The 23,367-nt window shown below is 48.2% G+C and overlaps 1 protein-coding gene across 3 annotated transcripts in view; it reads right to left on the reverse strand.

Moving 5' to 3' along the window:
* Window positions 1-23,367, reverse strand: part of KCNN3 (potassium calcium-activated channel subfamily N member 3) — a 179,307-nt gene that overhangs the window by 18,620 nt on the left and 137,320 nt on the right. For all 3 annotated transcript variants that reach the window (XM_032649316.1, XM_032649323.1, XM_032649330.1), the window contains 2 exons: window positions 10,547-10,688; window positions 3,437-3,547 (listed from right to left, as the gene is read on the reverse strand). In XM_032649316.1, coding sequence (XP_032505207.1) covers window positions 3,437-3,547; window positions 10,547-10,688 — 253 coding nt within the window. The remainder of the gene's footprint in view (window positions 1-3,436; window positions 3,548-10,546; window positions 10,689-23,367) is intronic.

The following is a 23,367-nucleotide window of genomic DNA, read 5'->3' on the forward strand; positions in this document are numbered from 1 at the left end:
GACTGGAAGAACGGTGATGTCATTAACAGGGAAGGCAGGAGAAGGCACTAGTGTAGGGAAGATATGGGTTTGGTTTTGGTCTTATTCATTGATTTCATGGGGAAACTATACTTGGAGGAAGTATTTGAGGCAGGAACCCATCGTGGCAAGGATAAGGAGATAAAATCCTCAGCCAGTGGCACACACCGCAGAGGTGTCTGCAGGTTTGATGTGGAGAGGAGGCATGGCAAACAGAACATCTCCTGTCCACGGTGCCTCTGAAGTCAAGTGTGTCCATGGGCAGCTACCTTGCTCTTTAGAAAGGGGAGGTGCTCTTTGAGGACAGGCAGTAAGTATGAGGGCAGGTACCATCTCTTACTCATCTTGGTGTCCCCAGAACACAGGGAGTGCCATCCAGCTGTGATGGATGTGTTTCGTTACCTAAAACAGCGACAGGGGGATGTGTAGCATTGAGTGGGAGAAAAGGTGGGGATCTAGTATCTTTTTTATAGTCTCTCTGTGTGTCATTTACATATATATTACCTAGTAGCCCAGAGGTTAGCAATAAATTATAATTCTAGATTAACAATGGCAGTAATACTGCAAAGTCAGTGTGGGAAGATCTGATTGCATTAAATACAGAAATGACGTTGCCACCAGGGTTGACAAGTTATACAAATGAGAGAAGAAAAGCCACGGGAATCAGGAAAACCAGAAACTGAGTTCCGACCCTGTGCCATCAGACCACCGCCGCACCTGCCCCCACCTCCCTGGCAAATAAATGAATAAAAACAGTGTGACTCTAGTGGTAAAGTCTGGGCTGAAGCCTTTACAGCAAGACAGGCAGAGTAAATAAAGACTAGAACAATCTAAGTATTTTTATGATTAATAGGTTACAATTCCTTTTTTTTGTTTTTTTTTGCTTAGAGCTTTTTTTTTTTTTTTTTATGCGTTACGCGGGCCTCTCACTGTTGTGGCCTCTCCCGTTGCGGAGGACAGGCTCCGGACGCGCAGGCTCAGCGGCCATGGCTCATGGGCCCAGCCGCTCCGCGGCATGTGGGATCTTCCCAGACCGGGGCACGAACCCGTGTCCCCTGCATCGGCAGGCGGACTCTCAACCACTGCGCCACCAGGGAAGCCCCTGCTTAGAGCTTTGAAGAATTAAGATTGCATGTATTGTAAGAGATGGCTTTTCTCTGTTAAATCTATTAATTGTCCTCTCTTGAGAGGTTTGCAATTATGTCCCAATCAGCTCCTCCAAAGATCGGATCTTTCTCTGTGAATTCACTGAGAATTCACTGTGAGTTCTGTTTGACCCATGAGCCACTCCTGCTGGACACAGTGGGCCGCTTGGAGAGGACAGAGGTTGGATGAGGCGTTGCCAGGGGAAGAAAGGTGGGCTTCTCCGAGACCAGGTCAAGGGGAGCTGAAGCCAGAGCAGGCCAAGCTCACAGCCAGTTTCCTTTCAATCAAGGTTAGGTAAAAGAGTCTTGCCAGCTTTGAGAATCCTCTCTCTGTAAGAGCCACTCCTTTCGTGTTGTTTGTTTCTTTGGGAAAAGATATTAGATATTAAAGGGACATTTCAACAGATTTAAGTGTTCTCAGAAAAGTGAGATGTTATTCGATAGAAAGATGCCTTGTACTCATAGATGGGCAACAAATATTTGTTGATTTGATTTTCAGTCCCACTTTTCAAAAAGTAAGCGGACTTGAGCAGGATTTTAGAGAATTATTCTTGAAAGCTTGAAATTAGCAACCACAATGTCATCTCCTTGTACAATTATATTGCAGAAAAATTGTTTATTTTCCTGTCACGTGAGGGAGTTGGCTTTCCTCGGCTTTATTTTCCTCTAATGTCTGATTCACAGAGTGAAAAATGGAGAGGACAAAGGAATAACATGATATACACAGTATATCCTTGGTTTCAAAAAGCAAACAGAATAAACAGAGGGGCTGTTAACGTCTCTGCTCTAAGAAACAGCTCCTGAGAAGGTTCTGGAGGCTAGACTCCCTCGCCCCTGACTCCTGCACCGAATTGTTCCAGGAGAATAGAGGCAACTTTGGTAATTTGCTCAATACTTAGCATGACTTCTGCACGCTTACTAGGGGGTTGAAGGAAAGCAGCTAGGTTACAGGGCTCTGGGTGGAGCCCGGCTGGCCTACCCACGGGTATGGCCCTCAATCCTGCCATCTTGATGATACAAATCACGTTTTCGCTTGTACCACGGACACCTCAGCGCCAGGATGTACCATACACAACCATCTGTACGGCAGCGACATTAGACTATTTGCCTGTACCCCTTCTTTTTAACATCTGTGGAGGCTCTTTAAAGAATCCAGTACATGTAATCAAAGACCAAACAATCAAACACCATAAATAATTCTGCTGAGAAACTGGAGAGGCCTTGGCAACTTCCCATTCCCCCACGCCTCCCTCTGAGTGAGCACATTCACCCTTTGTCACTCTCCCTCTCTTTTTGTTCTCCCTTCCTGCCTTTGTCTCTATTTAGAACACATTTTTACTGTGCTGCAACATCCATCACTGAATATTTTCTCCAGCTTTCAAAAACCCCAATCAAAATCTCGTTGCTCGTGGGTCTCCTAACCCACTTTAATCCTAAATGAGAAACTTGTTAGAGCGGCCAAGACCCCAGCACAGGGTCTTGCTTCGCTCTCATTTAGGAAAGAGGAGAGTTTTGCAGGAAATCATACTACTGACCTTCGTTCAGCCTGCAGCTCTAAAGAATTTTCCATAAAAGCTGTCATTAAATAAACAGCTTCTGCCATGCTCATTTGGCCTGCTGTTATCCTGGAAGGCTCGTTTCTGTCTCTTCTAAATGGGCCTTTTCTCCTCTGACAATTCAGTGGGGTGTCAGACTTTTAGCAGCTAAATGATCTCCCCATTCCCGCTTATATTCAGTTTTTCGCCCTCCTTACCAACTTCAATGACGTTACAAGGGAGAAACATTATTTGGAAAACCCAAAAGGGGGGAAATTGGGTGATGACATTTTGATGAACGTTATTTAGGAGTGATTGTCTGTCATGATTTTTTTTAAAGGGTTGGATTTAGATACATTCCCAATGTCGTTTTTAAGACTTTCTACTGCCCTTCCTAAGAAGAATCATGAAAACATTTAAGCATAAGCAAAAACACCTCATGCTGGGTGATTTACTCTGTACCATTAGGCAAGGGGGCCGGGTTACATCATTGTATGCTATAGATTTAATTATCAGGAAAATTATTTGGTTACCTGAACCATGCACAGTGATTTAAGAGACGACAGGAGCCTTCAGCATTGGGACATTGTGCCCATTTTGCACTGGCTGTTCGCATGTGTCTGGGGCTCCCTCAACCCTCCACTGAAAGGTGTGGCCCTAACCCATTGTGGCTACTTTCTGACTGGCTCCCATGCTGGTCTTAAGTCCCCCGTTAAGACGTGGACAGTGGCGTTTTACCCGTTTGGTGAGCTGAGTGTCCATCATGAAGTTGTGAACGTGCTTCTCTGCTTTGGTGAGTTCCAGCTTTCGGGCCACCACGGCCACCACCAGGGCAGTACAGCCCGCACCCTGTGAGGGGACAGCAAAAGGACCAGAGGAGAGAGCACATCATTAAGAGGCAGGGCTCAGGCGGAAGACTCCACATGCCCCGGGCCCACGATGGGGTCTCCAGGAGTGGAGTGGGGACTTGAATTCTGGCTGGACAAGGCCAAGCCACAAAACCCATCAGGGCCCTGATTCCCGCACCCATGAAGGGGTCTGCGGTGCTCTTGGCTTAGCTGCAGAGCTGACCTCTGGGAGACTGAGCCTTCATAAAGCTGGCCACTTCTTCATGGAGCAGGATACTGGATGGGGCTGAGGCTCAGGGGAATTTAAAACACCGAACAATCACTTGGTCACCTGCCAGGGTGTGCAGGGAAGACAGAAAATCCACACACGCTCCCCCTCCCTCATGCATAACCCAGCCCCACTGCCAGCTCCAGAGCAGGGGGCCAGGAGGAAAGAAAGCCGCGCAGTATGGATGGATCACCTGTTGGTGGTGGAGAGTTTTCCTGAAAATAATCTAACGGAGAGGCAAAGCATCACCCTGCCAAGACTGCTTCTCAGGGCTACACTGGTTGGCATGAGTCTGTGCACCCAGTGACTGAGCTTGCTCCCAGCTGGGTCTTTTCACTGGAGGTCTAGCCTGTGACTCAGCACAAGAAATTCAGCTCTTTCTTGCTTTCACCAGGAGGCTCATGAATTCACCATCTTTCAGAGATTTCAAAGACGATAACAACACACCTGCCTCAAATCAGGATTTTAAGGGAACCCGCAGAAGGCGCTCGGTATTCTCCAGAGCAGAATTCTTATTCTGCCCTGGAAGGTCCACTCCAGGGAAGCCCAGGGAGAGTGAGTAAAAGAGGCCGCTTCCTCAGGACTCACTTTCTCTCTCCTAATCCTCTGGGTGCATGCTTGACTGTCTGAGAAATGAGCAGAAATGGGCTCATCCCAACATTCTTCCAAAGGACTTTGAAGTCCTCTTTGCTGTGCATCTTGACCTGGTGGGGGGTAGGGTGGGAATCGAGACAGAACTGCCCCTGCCCTGCTTCTCCTGCAGGCAGCAGACGACAGCCCCGCCCTTGCCTGGTTCTTGGAAGAGAGCACACGCCCCTCGGTGACCATCACCCTCTTTCTGCACGTGCGGCCCTGCACCATCCTGACCTCCACTCATGGAAAGCGACAGTAAGCTCAGAAAAGTCAGCAGTCTGATCCTCTAGACGCCAAACAGGAATTATAGTTGCCACAGAGCTCAGTTTAGCAATTGAGGTCCTAGGATTGAAGGAATCCACCAATAACATCTGGGGCTCACCCAGTTTAACGGAATGCATAGGAAACCTTAAAGACTGTTTTCAAAGGTACTATAATCCGTACCAGAGTTGGGCGGAATGCACATGGTAGATCAATCCCCTACTCTCTCCTTCATAATCTCTTTCCTTTGCCACAGGTTGCCAAAGGTTGGTCGGTGCAAGGTTTTGGCACGGGTGAAGTTGGCAACGCTTTCCCCTAGGTTTTTACAAGGGTTCCCATGAAAACAATGTCATGTTTCTAGGTACACTTGGTCAGCCACCCATTTCTAGCACAACAAACTGAAAAGAAAGGAGCCTGTGTGAACTTTCCTTTTCTGACCTCATTTTCCTTTCTTGTTCAGGGATGGCCCTGTTTTCTTGGCATCTGTGACTTGCAGGAGACTCTGTGCCCAGTTTTCAAAGGATATGTATGGGCCGTTGGACAGCCTGGTCTGCAGGTGCCATCAATTGAGCCAGGCCTCTAAAAGCAAAAAATAGCTTAAAAAGAAGCTGTTCTAGAGGGAAGATGTGTGCTCCATTTCCCCTCAAGCAGACCGAGTATATAATCCCTCTCTTTTGTATGGAGCTACAAAAGAACTTTGGGCTGAACGCCCAAAAAAGGGATATATCGCTGTGTTAAAAATGGAACATCAGATGGAGAGGGTTCTTCCCAGGCTCCAGGCTTCCTCATTTCCCTGAGTCCAGGGAAACTCTGCTTAAATCACTCCTGAAAGCTGGGGGCAGAATTAGCCTGAAGGAGTCTCCCTGCTCACCACGCCACTTTGGAGGTTTCATTAAAACAATCAACCATCCACAATCCCGAAGTTCCAGGGTCTAGATGGATTGATCCATGGTTCTTGCTATGGCTCACAACCTAGGCTGCTGAATGCAGAAGGGTTCTAATGAGAAGCTAGAGTGTTCTAACTAAGGAACCATCTATCTTATATGATTAAGATTCATTTCTGCATGGAGGCAGGAGGCTGGGCTAGATGACATTTCCCAGTTTCTTTCAACTTAAAGATGTCAAGGCTCTCCTGTGGATATTTCTCTGAAGGATGCTTGGTTCTTAGCCCCTAATGCTAACTTGAATAGATAGCAGTGGATACTTTCAACTTTTCTTTTAGAAAATCCATCATCTGGCTGAATTAGGGAAGTAGCCAATAATGAAGCCTAATCTGGTCATTCCCATTAAGAGGCAACCTTGTAAAGATGGGGTCAGACATCAGCAACCTTCAGAAAGTGGTATTCAGGGTGCTGAAATACAAACTGATCTTCTCCAGAGTGTGTGTGTGTGTGTGTGTGTGTGTGTGTGTGTGTGTGTGAGAGAGAGAGAGAGAGAGAGAGAGAGAGAGAGAGAGAGAGAGAGAGAGGAGTGGGGGAGGGGAGGGGAGGGAAGGGAAGGGAAGGGGAGAGGGGAGATGCAGAGAGATATAGAGCTGGAGCAGAGACTGAGACAGGGAACAAGTTGTGCTGCCTCCTCAACAGCATGGGACAGACAGGGGAAGTGGAAAGGAAGAAGCAGACGGATAGGAAAAAAGGATGGGCTGATGGGAATTGAGTGGAAGGCAGGAAGGACAAGGAGCCTAAGACTTGAGTCAGAAGTTAATGGTCAACTTCGGCTCTTTAGAGGAAATAAAGGAAGCACTACGGGATTCCCCCTCCCTCCTGCTGTATTCACCTTTCATGTGGTATAATGATCACCTGTGTTCCTTTTGGGTCTTTTTACTTAGATGAGTTTATCAGCCTGACAGGGCCCTGTTAGCAGTTTGGGAATGCTTATGCGATATGGTAGGGATGCGGGTTGGTTTTAAGAGACAAATTGCCAAGGGCTTGGCTGATCTGGGTGTGTGAGAGCTCCTGCTGTCCTAGCTGTCCTCGTGTGGAATCTCAAAAATGGTTGGTGGGCAGGGGGGCCATGTGAGGAGAGATCGGAGTGGGACAGAAGAGGGTAAGCAGCTGCTGGGATGACTTCCATGGGGTCAGACTATGGAGCAAATCCATGACTCAGACTTTTGCCTTCAGAGGTGCCAAGTCCTGAATCCTTGACACCAGCTGAATTCCCTGGGTCTTCTCTGTCCAACACTATTTCCATGGGAGGGCTGTGGGAGGGGAGAGGGTTCACCTCTAATGAGGTCGTACTTGCCAAGGTACGTGGTGAGCAGAGTACAGGAGTGAACAGAGAGAGGAGCAGCTGGCCTGCGGTCAGCATGCCTAACTCATCCATAGATCTGGACCCAAATCAGAGACCCAGTCTCCTCCACTCTGGTCCTCCTACTCCTTGTTTCCAAGAGACATTTTCCAGCTGGAAAACCTTAAGAGTCTCAAAAAACAAGTATCCCAAGGGGAAAAGTATGAGGTGTACTTAACTAAAGAAGCAAAAAATAAAATAAAATAAAACATAAATGAAAGTGACAAATGGAGGAGGGAAGCCTGGAGGATTTACAGTTGGATTCTGTTTCTGCAACAGATACCATGTAACAACTAAAATAACATCAATTGGTTTGAAACCAAGGTGTTTCAGGGAGAAGCTCATCCTCTAAAACTGACATTAAGCAGATGTCTTACTGAGCCCTCTTTTTCCCTCCTCCCCAAATGACTCAATTCATGCTACCTTTTACTTCATCATCCCTTTCCTTTTGCAGTTCAAAGAAGCCTCTCTCATGAAGCCTCGGGGAAAAGCTCAGTGACCCCCACAGATATCCTGGAAGCTTTTGTCTATTTGTCCCTAACTCATGAAGGGTCCACAGAGTGAGTCCAGCTTCAGAAACTGGCTGTATTGAAATGGGATTCCTACCAAGGAGTCTTGGGGGCCCCAAAAGTCTTCCAGATGCCTGCAGAACCAAAAAGCCTTCAAAGGCCCATTCTGGATACTAAATATTGCCAGCTTTCTCTCTACCTTGTAACTGTCATCATAAAATTCTTTATGGAAAGATGATGCACTTTGAGATACCTGCTTTTGTGGGTGAAATCTCTCAAACACACCAGGTCTGTGCCAACAACGTCAAGTTGTTCAGACAATTATATACCCTGCTTAATGGTTGATAATTACACCATTACTGGGATTGCCAAGAGAAAACAATGATTAAGACTATTTACAGCCCGCACACACAAATTCTTCCTTTCCCTTCCCAAGCAGGCCTTGCCTTGGCCTGCATGGTGTCCATGGTAACCAAACAGGAAGCCCTACCTTTAGTAAAGGCACTTGCAATAATAATCAGGAGATGTACAAAGTGTCGGGAGGCTGGGAGAGGGGAGGAAGGGATTCTCAGCCATGCGAAACCCTGGAAAGGAGTGACTCAGCTGGAAAAGTCACATTTGTTAGTAAAAATGCCACCAGGGTTCCTCACTGTCAGACCCCAGAGGGAGGCAGCTGATTTTAATTTGGGTAAACACACTGACAATGAGAGGAGGGGAGCTCCCTGTCCCTGTCATAGATAGGTGTATATTTACGCAGCAGGGTTTGTGCAAAAGTAGAAGATAAAAGGCATGTGCTGTATTTTTAATATGGGGGGTGGGTGTCGGTTCCTCCTCACTTGTTTGTTCTTTCCACTTTGATCACACCTCTCTCCACAAGAAACAAACACTCCTTTCCAAGGAGCTGCTACAGCCCCAGCGGTGCTGAAGACCACACCCCAGGAGAAGGCAGGGAGGGGCCCAGGGGTCCTGCCCACCACCACCCCCCAGCCGTGCCAGAGCAGAAGCCCGGAGATGCAGGAGTGAGGGAACCAGGGAAATGGTGGCTATGGGGCCGCTTCTTGGATGGGGCACAGCTCCGTGCTGAGAGGGCGAATGGTTGGCATTTAAAAATAACGGAGGCTCCACACAGGGCCATCCACCTATTGGCAGCCCGGCTCCGTGCGGGCCTGGCTGAGAGCTGGTGCTGAGGCACAAAGCTTGCGCCCCACGAGCGGCTCTGAGACAGGAAAGCTTTGGCCTTCGGGTGGCATTTCATTCCCTTCTGGAAGGAAGAATCATTCCTTGGTTTCCTGGTGACAGCTGGAGCTGTGCCAGATAGACTCCTACTAACGGATGGAAGGTATTTGTTCTGAGGCCTTACACTTACCCGTGATTTATCCCAACCCCGGCGCTAAGCCTCTTCTCATTAACTGCGGCCCAGGACCTGCTAATATGCACCGGCTCTGGATTTCAGTCGAAAGGGGAGAGGACGGTGTCCAGTCGTGACATGGCAGCGCTGGACCCCTCCTGCTCACCAGCCCCACGGCCCCAGGCCTCTGACCCTATGGCCTCTGCTGCTCTGAGCTGCCTTGTCACCGAGATCAGTCCCAGGAGGCCACCAGGCTGGTGAGGGCTTAACCCCCTTCCCACTGCAGAAAGGAGTCACTTCCCTTTCAGGAGGGTCTTTTGTGTCCTCCTGGAGAAGTGGGGGTGGTGACTGAAATCTGAGAGAGCCCTGGAAGGATTTTGATGATGGGGGGTGCAGAGAGGGCTCCCTGGGGAGGGCTGCCATAACCAGCCGCGGCGACCTAGGACCAAGTTACAGGCCTCCTGTCCACCCTCACCCCCACGACACCCAGGCTTAGCTGCCCGCTCCTTCTCTGACCCTCGGCTTCCTCTTCTGAAAGGAGGACCCGGTGTGTTTATTCTGGACTCTGGGGTTCTGGGAAGGAGGTCAAAGAGCTGGGCTGCCTGTCCTGGCCAGAAAGCACAGCAAGGAGACGAGCCCTCACCCCCGGCCAGTGAAGGAGTAGCGGCGGCAGGGACGCCGAGGGCTCGCCAGCACTGAAGGCGGCGCAGCTCCTTGTTGCTGACGGAGTGCGTTAACATAAAGCATCGCAGTTTATCCCCATCACCAGCCAGGGCGGAGGGCAGAGCAGGCCTCCCATCCGCACTTTGTACTCGAGCATGCTGAGGTCCAGCAGGCTAAGTGCCCTGCCTGGAGTCCACAGTGAGGTCATGGGGTCAGAGGCCTGCGGCTGTGGGGCTGGTGAGCAGGAGGGGTCCAGCGCTGCAGCGAGCAACAGGGACTCAGACTCTGGGGTCCAACTCCCTACCCACATCTCTCCCAAACTCCGTACTGTGTGGCCATGTGATGGGCACGAGTGTGTGCAGGGGTGGGGGATGGCAGGGTGATGGGCGGGAGGAATATACACCTTGAAAGGAGGCAGCACAGCTGCTGGACACCTGGGGAGAGATGGGGATGCAGTCACAGGCTAGCCGGGTGCCAACTCTGGGAGGGAACTGGCACTCGGAAACTGGCACCTCAACATTTGGACGCAGAGGCCAAGAGTTGGCCCAGGGCCATGTCATCGAACCAAGACCGAACCAGTGGCCAACCCAGTCTAGGACACGGGTCTCTCATGGCCGGCTCAGTGAGTTCTAGCTATACTCTATCAGATGTGGTACCAAGGTCTGCGGGGCCCAGGCGACAGGAAAGAGGACAATGAACTGCAAGCCCTGATGCTCACCGGGGCTGGTGGATGGGAGCAGAGGGTAAGACCCACGGCCAGCTTCTCTCGGCCCATTTCTGGGGGGCTAGGAAGAGGCCACTAGCTGTCAGGAACCGGGACATGGTCCTATCTTAGACAAGGAAATGAAACAGTGAGAAGCCACGCAGATTTCACATCCGTCTTTCTACGTGCAGGGACATACACGCTGGCCTGTTAACTAGCAGCTGGCCCCATGCCCGGATGAGGAGGGGCCCCTGCACCCACCATAAAGGCGCTGCTCCTAGCAGCATTCGCTGGGTGGGGAAGGGTAACTGGCCGAGGCAGGTACTCACCATAATGCCCGTGAGAAGACAGACACCTTTCCCACAGTATGTGTGGGGCACCATATCCCCATAACCAATGGAAAGGAATGTGATAGAGATGAGCCACATGGCACCCAGAAAGTTACTAGTTACGTCCTGCTGGTCATGGTACCTGCCGGGGGGGAAGACAGGAGTTAGTTAGTGGAACTGCCATTCCCGGGAGTAAAGGCTCTGGGCAAACCTGGACAAAGGAGGAAATGTGACATTTTGCTGAGATGGAGACAGCAGCGATGGTGGCACACGGATCTCTTCAGGAGACTGAAGCTGCCGCAGCTCTGCCCACCCAGGTCCTGCCTACAGTTCTCCGTCCATCCCCCCAACCCCCCACCACGAGCTTGGTCCCAGCAGTAAAATGTTTCGTCATGATTTGCACCGTATCACAGACGTCCTTTCAGTAAAATACCTTTGGATGAAATCATGCAGTAACAAAATTTAGATTTTCCCTTCCAAGCTGACAGTCTAAATGTATGTGGATGTGATTAATCTGAAATCACAAGCTCCTGAACAAGGAAAATGTCAAAAAAAATCACCAAACGCATTTAGCAATTTCCCCTAAGAAGGCTGATGGAGCCCAAAGACTGGCACCTCCCAGGTGTCTGGAGGGAGGCTGCGGTAGCCAGGGCTCTCTTGGAGCTGTTTCCAGGGGGAGGCTCTGGAGTCTCCATGGAGCCATGGCCTCCTCTTCTGAGCTGGATGGAGGCTCGTGGCTGTCCTGCCCTGGGAGTAAGCAGCTGGAAATGTATCACCACCATTCCCTCTGCCGGATACCCATTCCACCCCATCCTTTTCCTCCCTCCCTTCATCCCCAAACACCAAGGCCTGCTGTGGGCCAGGCTCTGTGCCAGGCACTGAGATAGAAAGATGAACAGGATACAGCCCCTGCCTTAGGGTTCTCAGCCCAGGGCAAGGGTCCATCAAGGATGCAGACATCTGTGAAAGCATCAGTAAGTGAGTGGACGAGGCACCTGGAGGACGGGAGGGAAAGGGCAATGACCTCGACTCAAATGCAGGAGGATTAGTCAGAGCTTGAGTTTTCCCGGCCGGCTGGGGGAAGGGAGTTCCAGGCAGAGGAAATGCTCTTATGAAAAGCCAGGGCCCAACCTGAGTGCAGCAGATGGGCCTGGCTGCACCTGGGGTGGCAGGGCAGATGAAGGTGGGTCCTTTCTCAGAATGTTCTCTAACAGGATGAGCCTGAATGACAGGGATGTCACTCCTTGATAAACTCTTCCCATCAGCCTCTTGGAGGCCACTGGATGGGAAAGGTGAGATGGGGCCAGGGAGATCAAACCATCCTGGTTGGCTAGAGCAGAAAGCCATTTAGGAACCTTAATCTACAGAACTGAGTTACCAGCAAGGCTTACATGACGTGCTTGGGATGGGGTCTGGTACAAGGAGGCCCCCAGAAAGTATTAGCTGCTACCATCAGTGCTCTCCCTGAGCCCCACACCCCCACCAACAGGGTCTGGCGCCCAGTGGGCAATTGACAAATGTTGCTTTTCTTACCCTTGCCCCCCACCCCAGGTCAGGTGTGCTGGCAAGGCTGCAGAAACAGGTGCATCTGGAGATGAGCGTAAAAGGAGGCAGAAGTCTGCTCATCAGAAAGGAGATGGAGGTCACGTAAGTGGGGAACACCAAGGGCACTCTGACGGATCCCGTTTATTGACTCACACTGTATTAGCAGGAGCCGCACGATGCAAACTACCCTGTGGCTACCTAGCACTCTGTACAAACGCTCAGATTCTCACAACATCCTGTCAAGTGTTTTTGCAGGTAAGCAACTGGAAGCACAGAGGCATTGAGTGACTTGCCTGAAAACACACAGGAAGTAACCAAAGCAAAGCCCATGCCCTTTTCGCTATTCCTTCAGCATCAGGGAGATGGAAGTTTTAGCAACAGGAGGGCACCTGGGCTCCAGCAGCAAGTGATGAGGTAGCTATGGAGACCAAGGGTCTGATTTTGGAAGGCCTTGAATTCCAGGATAAGGGGTTTGGATCTGTTCTTAAGAGGCCTTGGAAATGATTCTTGGTTCTTGAGCAGATGAATGACAAGATGACATGGCCCACTGGGAAGACTGGTCTGTAGGTGGTAAGTAGACAGATTAAAAAGATGCAGCACAGGGGTGGGGTAGCCAGGTGGGAAGCAAATGCGCAAAGCCAGGAGGGAGGTGCAGGCAGCAACCTTCATGGCCCACCTGAGCCTGGCCCGAGCAGATCCCGGTAAGCACATCGTTGGTGGGCCGTCCAGCCCCAGCTTGAATCCTCTACCAGCAACTAGAGGAGGGTGGCTTTAGCCTTTCACAGCTGTCTGCACAAGGGCGTGCATGCCCAGAACTCTAGGGGTGACATCTGAAAAGCAGACATCCCTCCCCAAAGCTCTGCTGGTTAAGTTGTCTTACCTGCCCTCCCCTACCTGCTTTGCTTGCTCCCCAGTGATACTCTGTGGCTACCCAGATGGCATCCTGGCCGCCTGCTCCTTCCAGTTGGCCTCATGTCCCCAGGGCTGTGCTGTGTCTGCTCATCTGGTCACGCTGGAGTAGCATAGGCTGTTGGTGCCCAGGTCTGATCCCCAAGAGGGAGTGTGCCCTGCTCTGTCCCGGGACGCCAGCCCCATCCCAGGTCTGACATGGCCTTGGATGGGCAGCCACGCTCCCCATCCCATTCCCCACAGCCCTGGGTCTCTGCAAGGCCCTTGGGCTGATGTGGTCCCCTCCACTCACAGCCTGCTGCTCTTTGGCCAGGAAGAATGGTGGTGACCATGGCTCTGAGGGCCTGTGCTGCGGTTAGTGGTGGGGATTCCTTCCCTGGAGGGATGGACTTTGGAGTCTGTGAAGCAGCGAGACTCAGTGACAGGTTGAGTGCGGGGACACAGACGGGGCAAGACTTAGAGATGGCTCCATGCCACAAGCCAGCAACAAGCAAACACATGTGTAGAGTACAGCCAGGGTCGTCATCTCCTGGAAGGGGTCTTAGGTCAGGTCTGATGACAGTGAGGTTGAGGCAGTGAGCAGAGAGGAGGCGAGCCTGTGGTCTCGGGCTCAGTTTCCCTGGCTTCAAGCCCCAGCTCCACCTTAAGTAGCTCCACAGCTGTGGGCAAATGACTTAACCTCTCTGTGACCCAGTTTCTTTATCTGCTGATGAGAGGAGTAAGGAAAATAATTCACCAGCAATATTAGCACAGTGCTCGGCCCAGAGTAAGTGCACACCAAGTGTCAGCAATTACCACTACTGCTGAGATTGGTATGTGTTATCAGTCTGAGAAACAATCCATAGAAAAATACAGTGGCAGGGATCTACAAGTGCAGTGGGTAGAGGGTCCCAGCAGGGAGGGAAGAAGATGGAGGGAAGGATGAAGATGGAGGGAAGGGTGAAGATTGAAGGGGGGATGATGATGGAGGGAGGGATGAAGATGGAGGGAAGGATGAAGATGGAGGGAGGGGTGAAGATTGAAGGGGGGATGATGATGGAGGGAGGGGTGAAGATGGAGGGAGGGAAGAAGATGGAGGGAGGGAAGAAGATGGAGGGAGGGATGAAGATGGAGGGAGGGATGATGATGGAGGGAGGGATGAAGATGGAGGGAGGGATGATGATGGAGGGAGGGGTGAAGATGGAGGGAGGGATGAAGATGGAGGGAGGGAAGAAGATGGAGGGAGGGATGAAGATGGAGGGAGGGATGATGATGGAGGGAGGGATGAAGATGGAGGGAGGGATGATGATGGAGGGAGGGGTGAAGATGGAGGGAGGGATGAAGATGGAGGGAGGGATGAAGATGGAGGGAGGGAAGAAGATGGAGGGAGGGATGAAGATGGAGGGAGGGAAGAAGATGGAGGGAGGGATGAAGATGGAGGGAGGGATGATGATGGAGGGAGGGGTGAAGATGGAGGGAGGGATGAAGATGGAGGGGGGAATGAAGATGAAGTGGGAGGATGAAGATAAAGGGTGATGAGGATAAAGATGTCTTGGCATTTAGGCTGGAAAACTATCTGATGAAGGGATGAAAGGAACCTACTGTAAGTTCTGGGACAAAGAAGGGACATGAGACACTTGGTATCTGAGAATGATTCTTCTAGCAGCTACACGTAAGACTGATTAAAGAAGACAGGTCCCAGACAGCGAGAACCTCTAGAAAGTTTGCAGGTACCCGAGGAGAAGCAATGCAGAGACTTGAATGCTGAACTACGGGGTTTGACTTAATTCGCAGCCTATCTTCTGTGGACTTATTGGCTTTGCTGTGCACTTGGGTCTCTAAAGTCCTCGTTTCTTTGCTTAAACTAGAGTTCCTGAGCTGCTCGGCTGCCCTCAGGACCATGGCCCATCCTATTCATATGTGGGTGGATTCCGAGGTAAAGAGATCAGAACTCAAAGCGGAACTAAATAAAAGCAACCAGTAATGTGTCTCTCTTTTTAAAGTTGAGGTTTGATTTACTGCTTCACTTTTCTCTAAATTCTCTTTATGTTCTTGTGGGCTTCTTTTTCATTCACCATTTAAAATCCCTTGGTGCTAACTATGTGTGCTGAGGAGAGGAGAAGCGGATCTTGAGGATGCTATTCATTCATCGTTTGTCAGACTTTGATGATCTCCCCTCTGACAGGGGCTATTGAAAATCTGGAGATGAGTCGGACATGCACCCTGCTCTCCCGTGGCTTGGAGCATCGTCATGGAGATAAGATACACGTGCAACTCACCAAGCAGGAAGTGATAAGTGAGAGAGCAGGGCTGGTGATTCAGGACCGTGGGAGTGGAGAGGAGGGAAAAATTGTTTCCAAATCTATTCACAATTTTAGAGTGGTTTACACTTGTCACAAACTCACATATTAATCTCATGATATTTTTTGCAATAGAGAATTTTTTGGAGAAAAGAGTCCCATGTTTTTCCTTAAAGGCTAAGGAGGAAAAGGTTGTAGGTATTTTTTAAGGGTTATTATAGTTATTAATTTATCATTAGCGTGTGTGGACTATGGTTTTTTCATTTTTTAATATTATGAAATAAATGATAGATATGAAAGATTGTACAATTGGGTAAAGATGGTAGATGAAACACACATGTTACTTTTGCTCTCTCTTCACATCCCTCTGCAACTAACAGTTTTAGTTTCCTCCTTTTAAAAATAAGCAGACAACCAGGAATCCCCAGACCTCTGAGGAAAGTCTCAAATATTGAAGACACAGACCAAATCAGTCAATTAAAAAAACAAAGAAAAAAGACTCTGGATCAAATACTAACCATTAACAGAGAAGAACTCTTGAAACAAATCCTGTAGTTAACATCTTAAGAGAGAGAAAACAAGATATTGGACCCATGAGACAAGAATGGCATGCTATACCAACAAAGTCCTCCCACAGGGCTGGAAAATAAATTGAGGAAGTTTCCCAAAAGACAGTGAAAGAGATGAAAATAGGAGAAAAATAGTGAATCAATCTACCAATTCAAATACCGAGAGTCTCAGAAAGAGAGAACTGGAAAAAAAGAAGGAGGAGGAGAAAAAAGGAAAAGAAGGAAAGAAGTAATCATTAAAGACATCATTACAAAATTTCCCAGAGCGGAAGGACACACGTTTCTAGATTAAGGGCCCACTGTTCCCAGCCCAGTGGATGGAAATAGACTCACAGCAAGGCACATTATTGTGAAATTTTAGACCACCAGGGGGAAAAGAGAAGATGCTATGGAGCTTCCAGGGAGACAGAGAGAGGTCAGACACAAGAATCAACAGTCAGAGTGACTCTGGACTTTTTCACAGCAACACTGGAAGCTAGAAGGCCATGGAATAAAGACTTCAAAATTCTGAAGGAAAATTATCTCCAAATCAGAATTCCAAACTAGCCAAGGCTCTCAAAGATTTGCCTCCTTTGCACCCTTTCTCATGAAGCTACAGGAGGGTGCGTGTCACCAGAGCAAAGGAGTAAACCCAGAAGGAGGAAGCCCTGAGATGGAGGAAACCGGGGATCCACAGAGGAGAGAGGCCCGGGGTGATGGCACCAGGAGGTCCTTGGGTGACGGCCATGCACCAGGCGTGGAGGGCAACCCGTCCAGACTGGAGCAGGTCAGACAGCTCTGGAAGGTATTTCTCCAGGAAGATGAAATTGATAGAAAACCTGCAGTGCCTAAACATCCTGAGAAGAAATTTAGACAACTGTCAGAGTCTAGAATTGAGTTAGTGATAAATACACAGCAAACTAAGCAAATGAACAAACATGGTAATTAACCAGGAGAAACAAAAAGTTATGCAGGGAAGGAAAAGCTATCATCCTTTACTACAAGGCTCAGCTCTGAATAGAGTCAAATTAGTGTCAGCTGAGTAATGTAAACACCGATTACTGATCTAACCACAAACGTGATATAATGATGAAAGGAGGATGGGGGGACAGGAAGAGTTGGAGGGGAGGAAAAGGAACTAAATCCTCATCTTCCGCTGTGGGAAGGGGATAGATGATGCCGAAACCAAAGCACCGAAAAGCAGCAATACAGTGTGTTATGAAGAGACATGGAGGAAAAGGTTAAAATTAATTAGCAAAAGAAGGTAAAGGCGCTACCCCTGGGGAGGCATAAATGGGAAAAACTGGTGGAGGACAGCAAATACCACAGAACAATTGACTCTAAATGTATGCAGGTATAACTTCCATAATATCAAACACAAAACTAAACCAAAGAGAAAAAGACCACAAATATATATAACATAAAATTAAGTTACAAAGCGTAAAAGTAAGCACTCCTGAACTCACGGTCCTGTTGAAACTACTTGTGCATTTTCTCTGTTCTCAGCCTCCCACGTCCCCCCAGAGATCCTCAACATCCTGAATTTCATGTTTGTGTTCTTGTTTTTCTTCACAGTGCTTCTCTTTTAAAAAAATTTTTAATTCTTTAATTTCATTGAAGTATAGTTGATTTACAATGTTGTGTTAGTTTCAGGTTTACAGCAAAGTGATTCAGTTTTATATATATATATTTCAGATTCTTTTCCCTTACAGGTTATTACAAAATATTGAATAGACTTCCCTGCGCTATACAGTAGGTCCTTGTTGGTTACCTATTTTTTATATAGAAGTGTGTATATGTTAATCTCAAACTCCTCACAGTGCTTCTACCTAGCTATGTATACCTACCTAAACAATATATAATTTAGTTTTGCCTATTTCTGAATTTTATAAAAATGAAATCGTACCATAAGAGTGTGATAGGCAGCCTCTAAAATGACCCCTGGTATTCTCCCTCCTCCTGGGGTATTCACACACTTTTGCAATCCCCTCCTTTTAAGTGTGGGCTGGACCTAGTAACTTGTTTCTAAGGAATAGAATATGGCAGAATATGGCTATCACTTCTAAGGTTGGGTTATAGGAAGACTGTGGCTTCTGTCTGGGAGATCTCTACCTTGTTCTCTTTTGAATTGCTCTCCCTTGGGAGAAGCCACCCAAGTGGTGAGTGAACTTGGGAGCAGAAACCCCTTAAGTCAAGCCTTAAGGTGAGACCACAGGCCTGAACTACAATTTCATGAGCCCTCTTGAGCCAGAGGTACCCATTTAAGCTGTCCCTGAATTCCTGACACATAGCAACTGTGAGATAGCAGATGTTTGTTGTTTTAAGCTGCTAAATTACAGGGCAATTTGTCACACAGCAGTAGATAACTAATACAATGAACTCTTCTCTGAATTGCTTTTTTCCACTCGACATATGTGTTGACATATGTGACTATAGTGTATTCTCATTCCTGTACTGTGCTTCATCATACGAACATACCGTTATTTATTCATTCACCTATTGATGGACATTTGGGTGGTTTCTAGGTTTTTCCTCTAATGAGCAATACTACTACAAACATTCTTTTTTTTTTTTTTTTTCCGGTACGTGGGCCCCTCACTGTTGTGACCTCTCCCATTGCGGAGCACAGGCTCCGGATGCGCAGGCTCAGCGGCCATGGCTCACGGGCCCAGCCGCTCCGCGGCATGTGGGATCTTCCCGGACCGGGGCATGAATCCGTGTCCCCTGCATCGGGAGGCGGACTCTCAACCGCTGCGCCACCAGGGAAGCCCCTTACAAACATTCTTTTTTTTTTTTATTTTTTTTATTTTTTTTATTTTTTTTTTTTTACAAACATTCTTAATCATAGTTCCTGGTTGTGTTAGAGTCTTAGGACACATAGCTAAGAGTGGGTTTACTGGTTTGTAAGGCATGTACATATTTAATTTCCTTTGAAAATGTCAAGTTATTTTCCAAAACGGCAGTACCATTAGGTTTCTACCAGCAGTGAATACGTGTTCCTGTTGCTCTATGTCTTTATCAACACATCATCATCTGACTTTAATTTTTGCCAAACCAGTGGGCAAACTGGTATCTCATCATGCTTTTACTTTACATTTTCCTGATAAAAGCTGTGTATCCTTTTATATGTTTATTGGTCATTTGTGTCTCCTCTTCTGTGAGGTACCATTCATGACTTTTGCTCATTTTTCTATTGGTTTGTTTTTCCTTTTTTCTAATTCATTATAAGAGTTCTTTATATAATTCTAGATAAGAACTTTGTCAGTTTATGTATTGCAAATATCTTCTCCCAGTTTGTGCCAGGTCTTTTTGTTTGCTTTATAGTACTTTTGATGAACGAAAATTTTAAATTTTACTATAGCTGAATTTATCATCCTTTTCATTTATAATTAGCAACTTGTATCGTTTTTTAAAGAAATCCTTTCCTATCTGCGGTTATAAGACTTTCTTTTAAATGTTTCTAAATGTGACCTTTCACATTTAAGTCTTCAATTCACCTGGAATTGATTTTGTGTGTGGTGTGAGGTAGGGATACAACTTCATCTTTTTTCATATGGATAACCAATTATCCCAGGTCCACTTAACGAGTAGTTCATCCTTTCTCCCACTGAGAATGCTACCTCTGTCATATAGATTATATATGAAAGTTAAGCTATTTCTGGGTTCTCTATTCTGTTCCATTGGCCTATTTTTCCAACCCTGGAGTTACATTATACTCCTCTTTGTAACCTTTTCTGGGTACCTTCTCAGAGCCTAAGGCATGAAAGGTGCTCAGTAAATATTTGTGGAATGAATATGGCCTACTTGTTGCTTTTCCTGTCCCTTTGTGAAAGCGATGCTTGCTTTAGTAATTCAGTGACTCACGTTAAGGTGACTTCAGCTGTTCTCTCTGGCAGATAAACTTTTGTCAAAGTGGCTGCCAAATTCCTTGGGCTTGGAGTTGGTTCTCACCATTCACAAAGACTCAGCTTCTTGACAGTAGCGGTGACCGAGCTCTTTTCATATGGATCGTAGTGATTTAATGGCTCTAGCCATTTGTCCTGGGTCTGGTTTGTTTGTCGGGAATTTTCCAGGAATCAAGCCAAGTGGATTCTTTGTCTTCACCTTCCAGTCATTCCCCAGCTTCACACAGTCAGATCCCAGCCCCCACTGAGCTGTGGAACCCCTGCTTGCTCAGTTCTCCAGTGAAAAACCCAACATGTACCTGACTCGACCCCTTGGTGGCCTTGGATCCCATTGGTGCCTCCCTCCTCAGAACAGTCCTCTTGGCATCTTCAGTGGCTTGCTCTCCTGCCTTCCTCCTGCCCTGACCATCCTTCTTGGCTTCTTCTTCTGGCCTCCTCTTCAGTGTTGCTGTGCTCCAAGCTTGCTTCACACCTTTCTTGCTTCTCTCATGCCTGCCACTGTCCTCGCTGTTCCCTTCTAAATGACCCTTCAAGAAGCAGCTCAAAGCCCACCCTGACCCACCCAGCCAATGTGGGCTCTCTGTCTCTAACCCCACACCACTCAGCTTCTGCACTCTCCATTTGATGCCTACACACTGTCTCTGGTAGGAGACCACCGGTGTGGACCATGGTTAGGTGTCGTGGTGGACTACCTATATTTGAATCTGGGTTTTGCTCCTTAGTATCTACATGACCTTGTCCTCAGTTTTCCTATCTGTAAAAGGGGATAATACTTGTACCAGCTCACACAGAGTTACCTTTAGGGTTAAATGAGCTAATGTTTCTAAACCATTAGAACAGTGCCTGGCACACAGACACACTAAAAAATGTTGGTTATTGTTGTGCTGTTACAATCTAGTGTGTATAAGCCTGGCCTTGTCATAGCAGAAAAGATGCAGGATCTGGAGCTGAAGGACTGCCTTTCATGCCCTAATGGCTTTGTGACCTTGAACAAATTACCGTCTCAGGATCTGTTTCCTCTTTACCAAATCAGGGTATAATAATGTCTGCCCTGACCATCTCACAAGGCTGTGGTGATGAGCGAAATACTTGTTGAATGTATGAATGGATGATCCCATTTTGTCTTTATCACAAGCCAGCAGGACAAGGTCAGAGGGACAGGGGCTGTTTTCCCAATTTTATAATTAAACAATGAGAAGCTCAAGAGACTAACTGGCTTCCCTAACTTCTCAGAGCAAATGAGTGAAAAAACTGGCCAGAAACCCGTCTTTTTTCTGATTCTAGAAATGGCTGCAGTGAGCAGGACCCAGGGTGGGGCGTGGTGGCAGCGTCTGTGGGCCTGGGCAGACGCCAGCCTGTCCTAGCAACGTGGAGCTCCTGCTTGGTCCCTGCCAGTAGGACAATGGCCAGGGCACTGTGTGTGACTGGCGCGTGAGTACCAGCTGGGATCAGGGGGCCTGAGAAGCTCTTCTTAAGGGAAGACATTTTCATGGAGTCCTGGGTTTTACTCCCATCCCTACCTCTACTTTTGTCTTGGTTGCCAATATAATCAACTCCTAATTATCAAGGGCTCTCATCACGCAGGGGCATGTGATTCCAGCGTTGGGGAGAAAATCACCATTTCTTAAGCATATTATGAGCCTTAGTTTAGGAGGACTTGAGAAATGCTTGAGGTATATGAAAGAGTACCACTGAAATTCAAAGTTAGCTGAGGAATAAATGGCTTATTACCGTGACTTTAGAGCTACCCTGTGAATTCAGCTACAAGTGAATTCACATAAAGACCAAAAAAAAAAAAATTCTCTCTTCTTAAAAACAGTCTCCCTCATAAACATCTTAAAATATAAAATAAATGGCCCTGGAGGCCCAGGGCTAACCACCAGCCTACTGGACCACATGTCTGACGACACACGCATCCATGAAGTCACTCCGTCATCTGCCTCATTCCTATAGCCAGTGTTCTATTTTTTTACAAGTTGGCTTTGAATTTAGGAAAATAAGGACGTTTCCCTCCACCAGGTAATTCAAGGCAACAGCGCTGAATCTTTCCAAGGCAAACCTAAATCTAGTCTCCCGTTCCCAGCCCCAAGAACTAACAGCATGGGTGCAAAGCCTCTGGTTATTTTTAAAAGGCAAGAAGACCACCGCCACCAAAAGAGACAAGTCCAACAAACAACCAGACAGAAGCAGCTCATCCCCTTTCTGTGACTACGCTGGGTGTGCCTTTTTCTCTCAGAGGCGGTGGCATGCATGCCTCCTCTGGCAGTTTTCCTTGGAGACTTTTGCCAAATGTGGGCGAGTCAGGACATCTGGCTGGTGTCACACATCTGGATGCAACCTCTCTACAGGGAAATCTGAACAAGAATGCCGGCTCAGCTTTTCTTGGGGTGTGCTTGTCTTCTCTTGGGTCTCTCCCTCCCTTTGTTAGGCTAAGAAGTTTTGTTCGACTTCCCCACTTCACAAATGGATACAGCATTTGAGGGAGGCCAGCTGCCACTCCTTCCACGGTCTGTTTTCTTCACAAAGAGGAGTGCTGTCAACCTCTCTGCATGGTTATTAAATTATAAACCAGATGGTTCATCTGGCAAACCTTTCTGAGTCAGTTTCACTATTTGCAATGTTTTCTCTCTTCTTATTAAAAAATATTTCCATGTTTCCTCATTTGGAAATGTTTAATAAAATGCATGAAAATGGAGAAAAACAATATGTTTGGAAGAAGCACTGTTCCCATGGGAAACATGTCTTCCACGGTCTTTGGAGGTGGCGTGGTGGAGAGGGGATGGGGGCTCAGATCCCAACCCTGCCACCTGTTAGCTGCGTGGCCTGGGTAAGGCGTTCACCTCTCCATGTCTTGGGCTTTCCTTCTGTAAAACAAGATGTAAAACCTCTCACATGGGATGATGTAGGTGGTTAAATGAGATAATATGAGACCCCGTGCAGCACCCGGCAGTTACTGGGGGCTCACTACATGAACTCATTCAGTCAGCAACTGTGAGCGGGCCCCTACTATGCGCCAGACTTGGCACCTACTTCAGGGAACTTACAGTCCAGTGAAGGAGGCTGACACCAAGCAACGCCAAAAGCTGAAAAAGGGCGAGTTAGAATTGAGACGCATGCCAAGAGGCAGCATGGGGTGCCCTAAGCAGGGACCTCCTCTGAGGATGCAAGCTTCACACAGAGCCACCCAGGACGAGCAGGGATGAGGCTGGTGCACAAGGGTGGGCCGGGGTGGAGGTGCTCCAGGTGGAGGGACTGCCCTGGAGAAGGCTGGGGGAACTGGGAGGATGTGGCTGGAGAGGTAGGGCAGATGAAGGACGCTCTCTCCAAGCACCAGCACTGGGCTTTGGTGAGAAGAGCTGCTGGCACTGTTGGCCTCCCTGGCACCGGCTCCCTGGGCCCTTGTTTCCCTTCCTCTCCCTCCTCCGTCTGTCTTTCCATTGCCGATCTGCCTTCTCTCTCATCCTTCTTTCTCTCGTTCCCTCCTTTGAAACACGCCCCCCCCATGTCTCCTCTCTCATTCCTCTTCACTGGCTCAGTCTCTTTCTCATCCTCTCCTTGTGAGCAAAGCCCCGCCGCGAGGAGAGGCAGGGGCTTCTGTCTCCAGCCAAGGGGTTGACAGTTCCCATGGGGACACC

This window comes from Phocoena sinus, chromosome 1 (assembly GCF_008692025.1).
Source record: "Phocoena sinus isolate mPhoSin1 chromosome 1, mPhoSin1.pri, whole genome shotgun sequence".
In the NCBI taxonomy this organism is placed as follows: Eukaryota; Metazoa; Chordata; class Mammalia; order Artiodactyla; family Phocoenidae; genus Phocoena; species Phocoena sinus.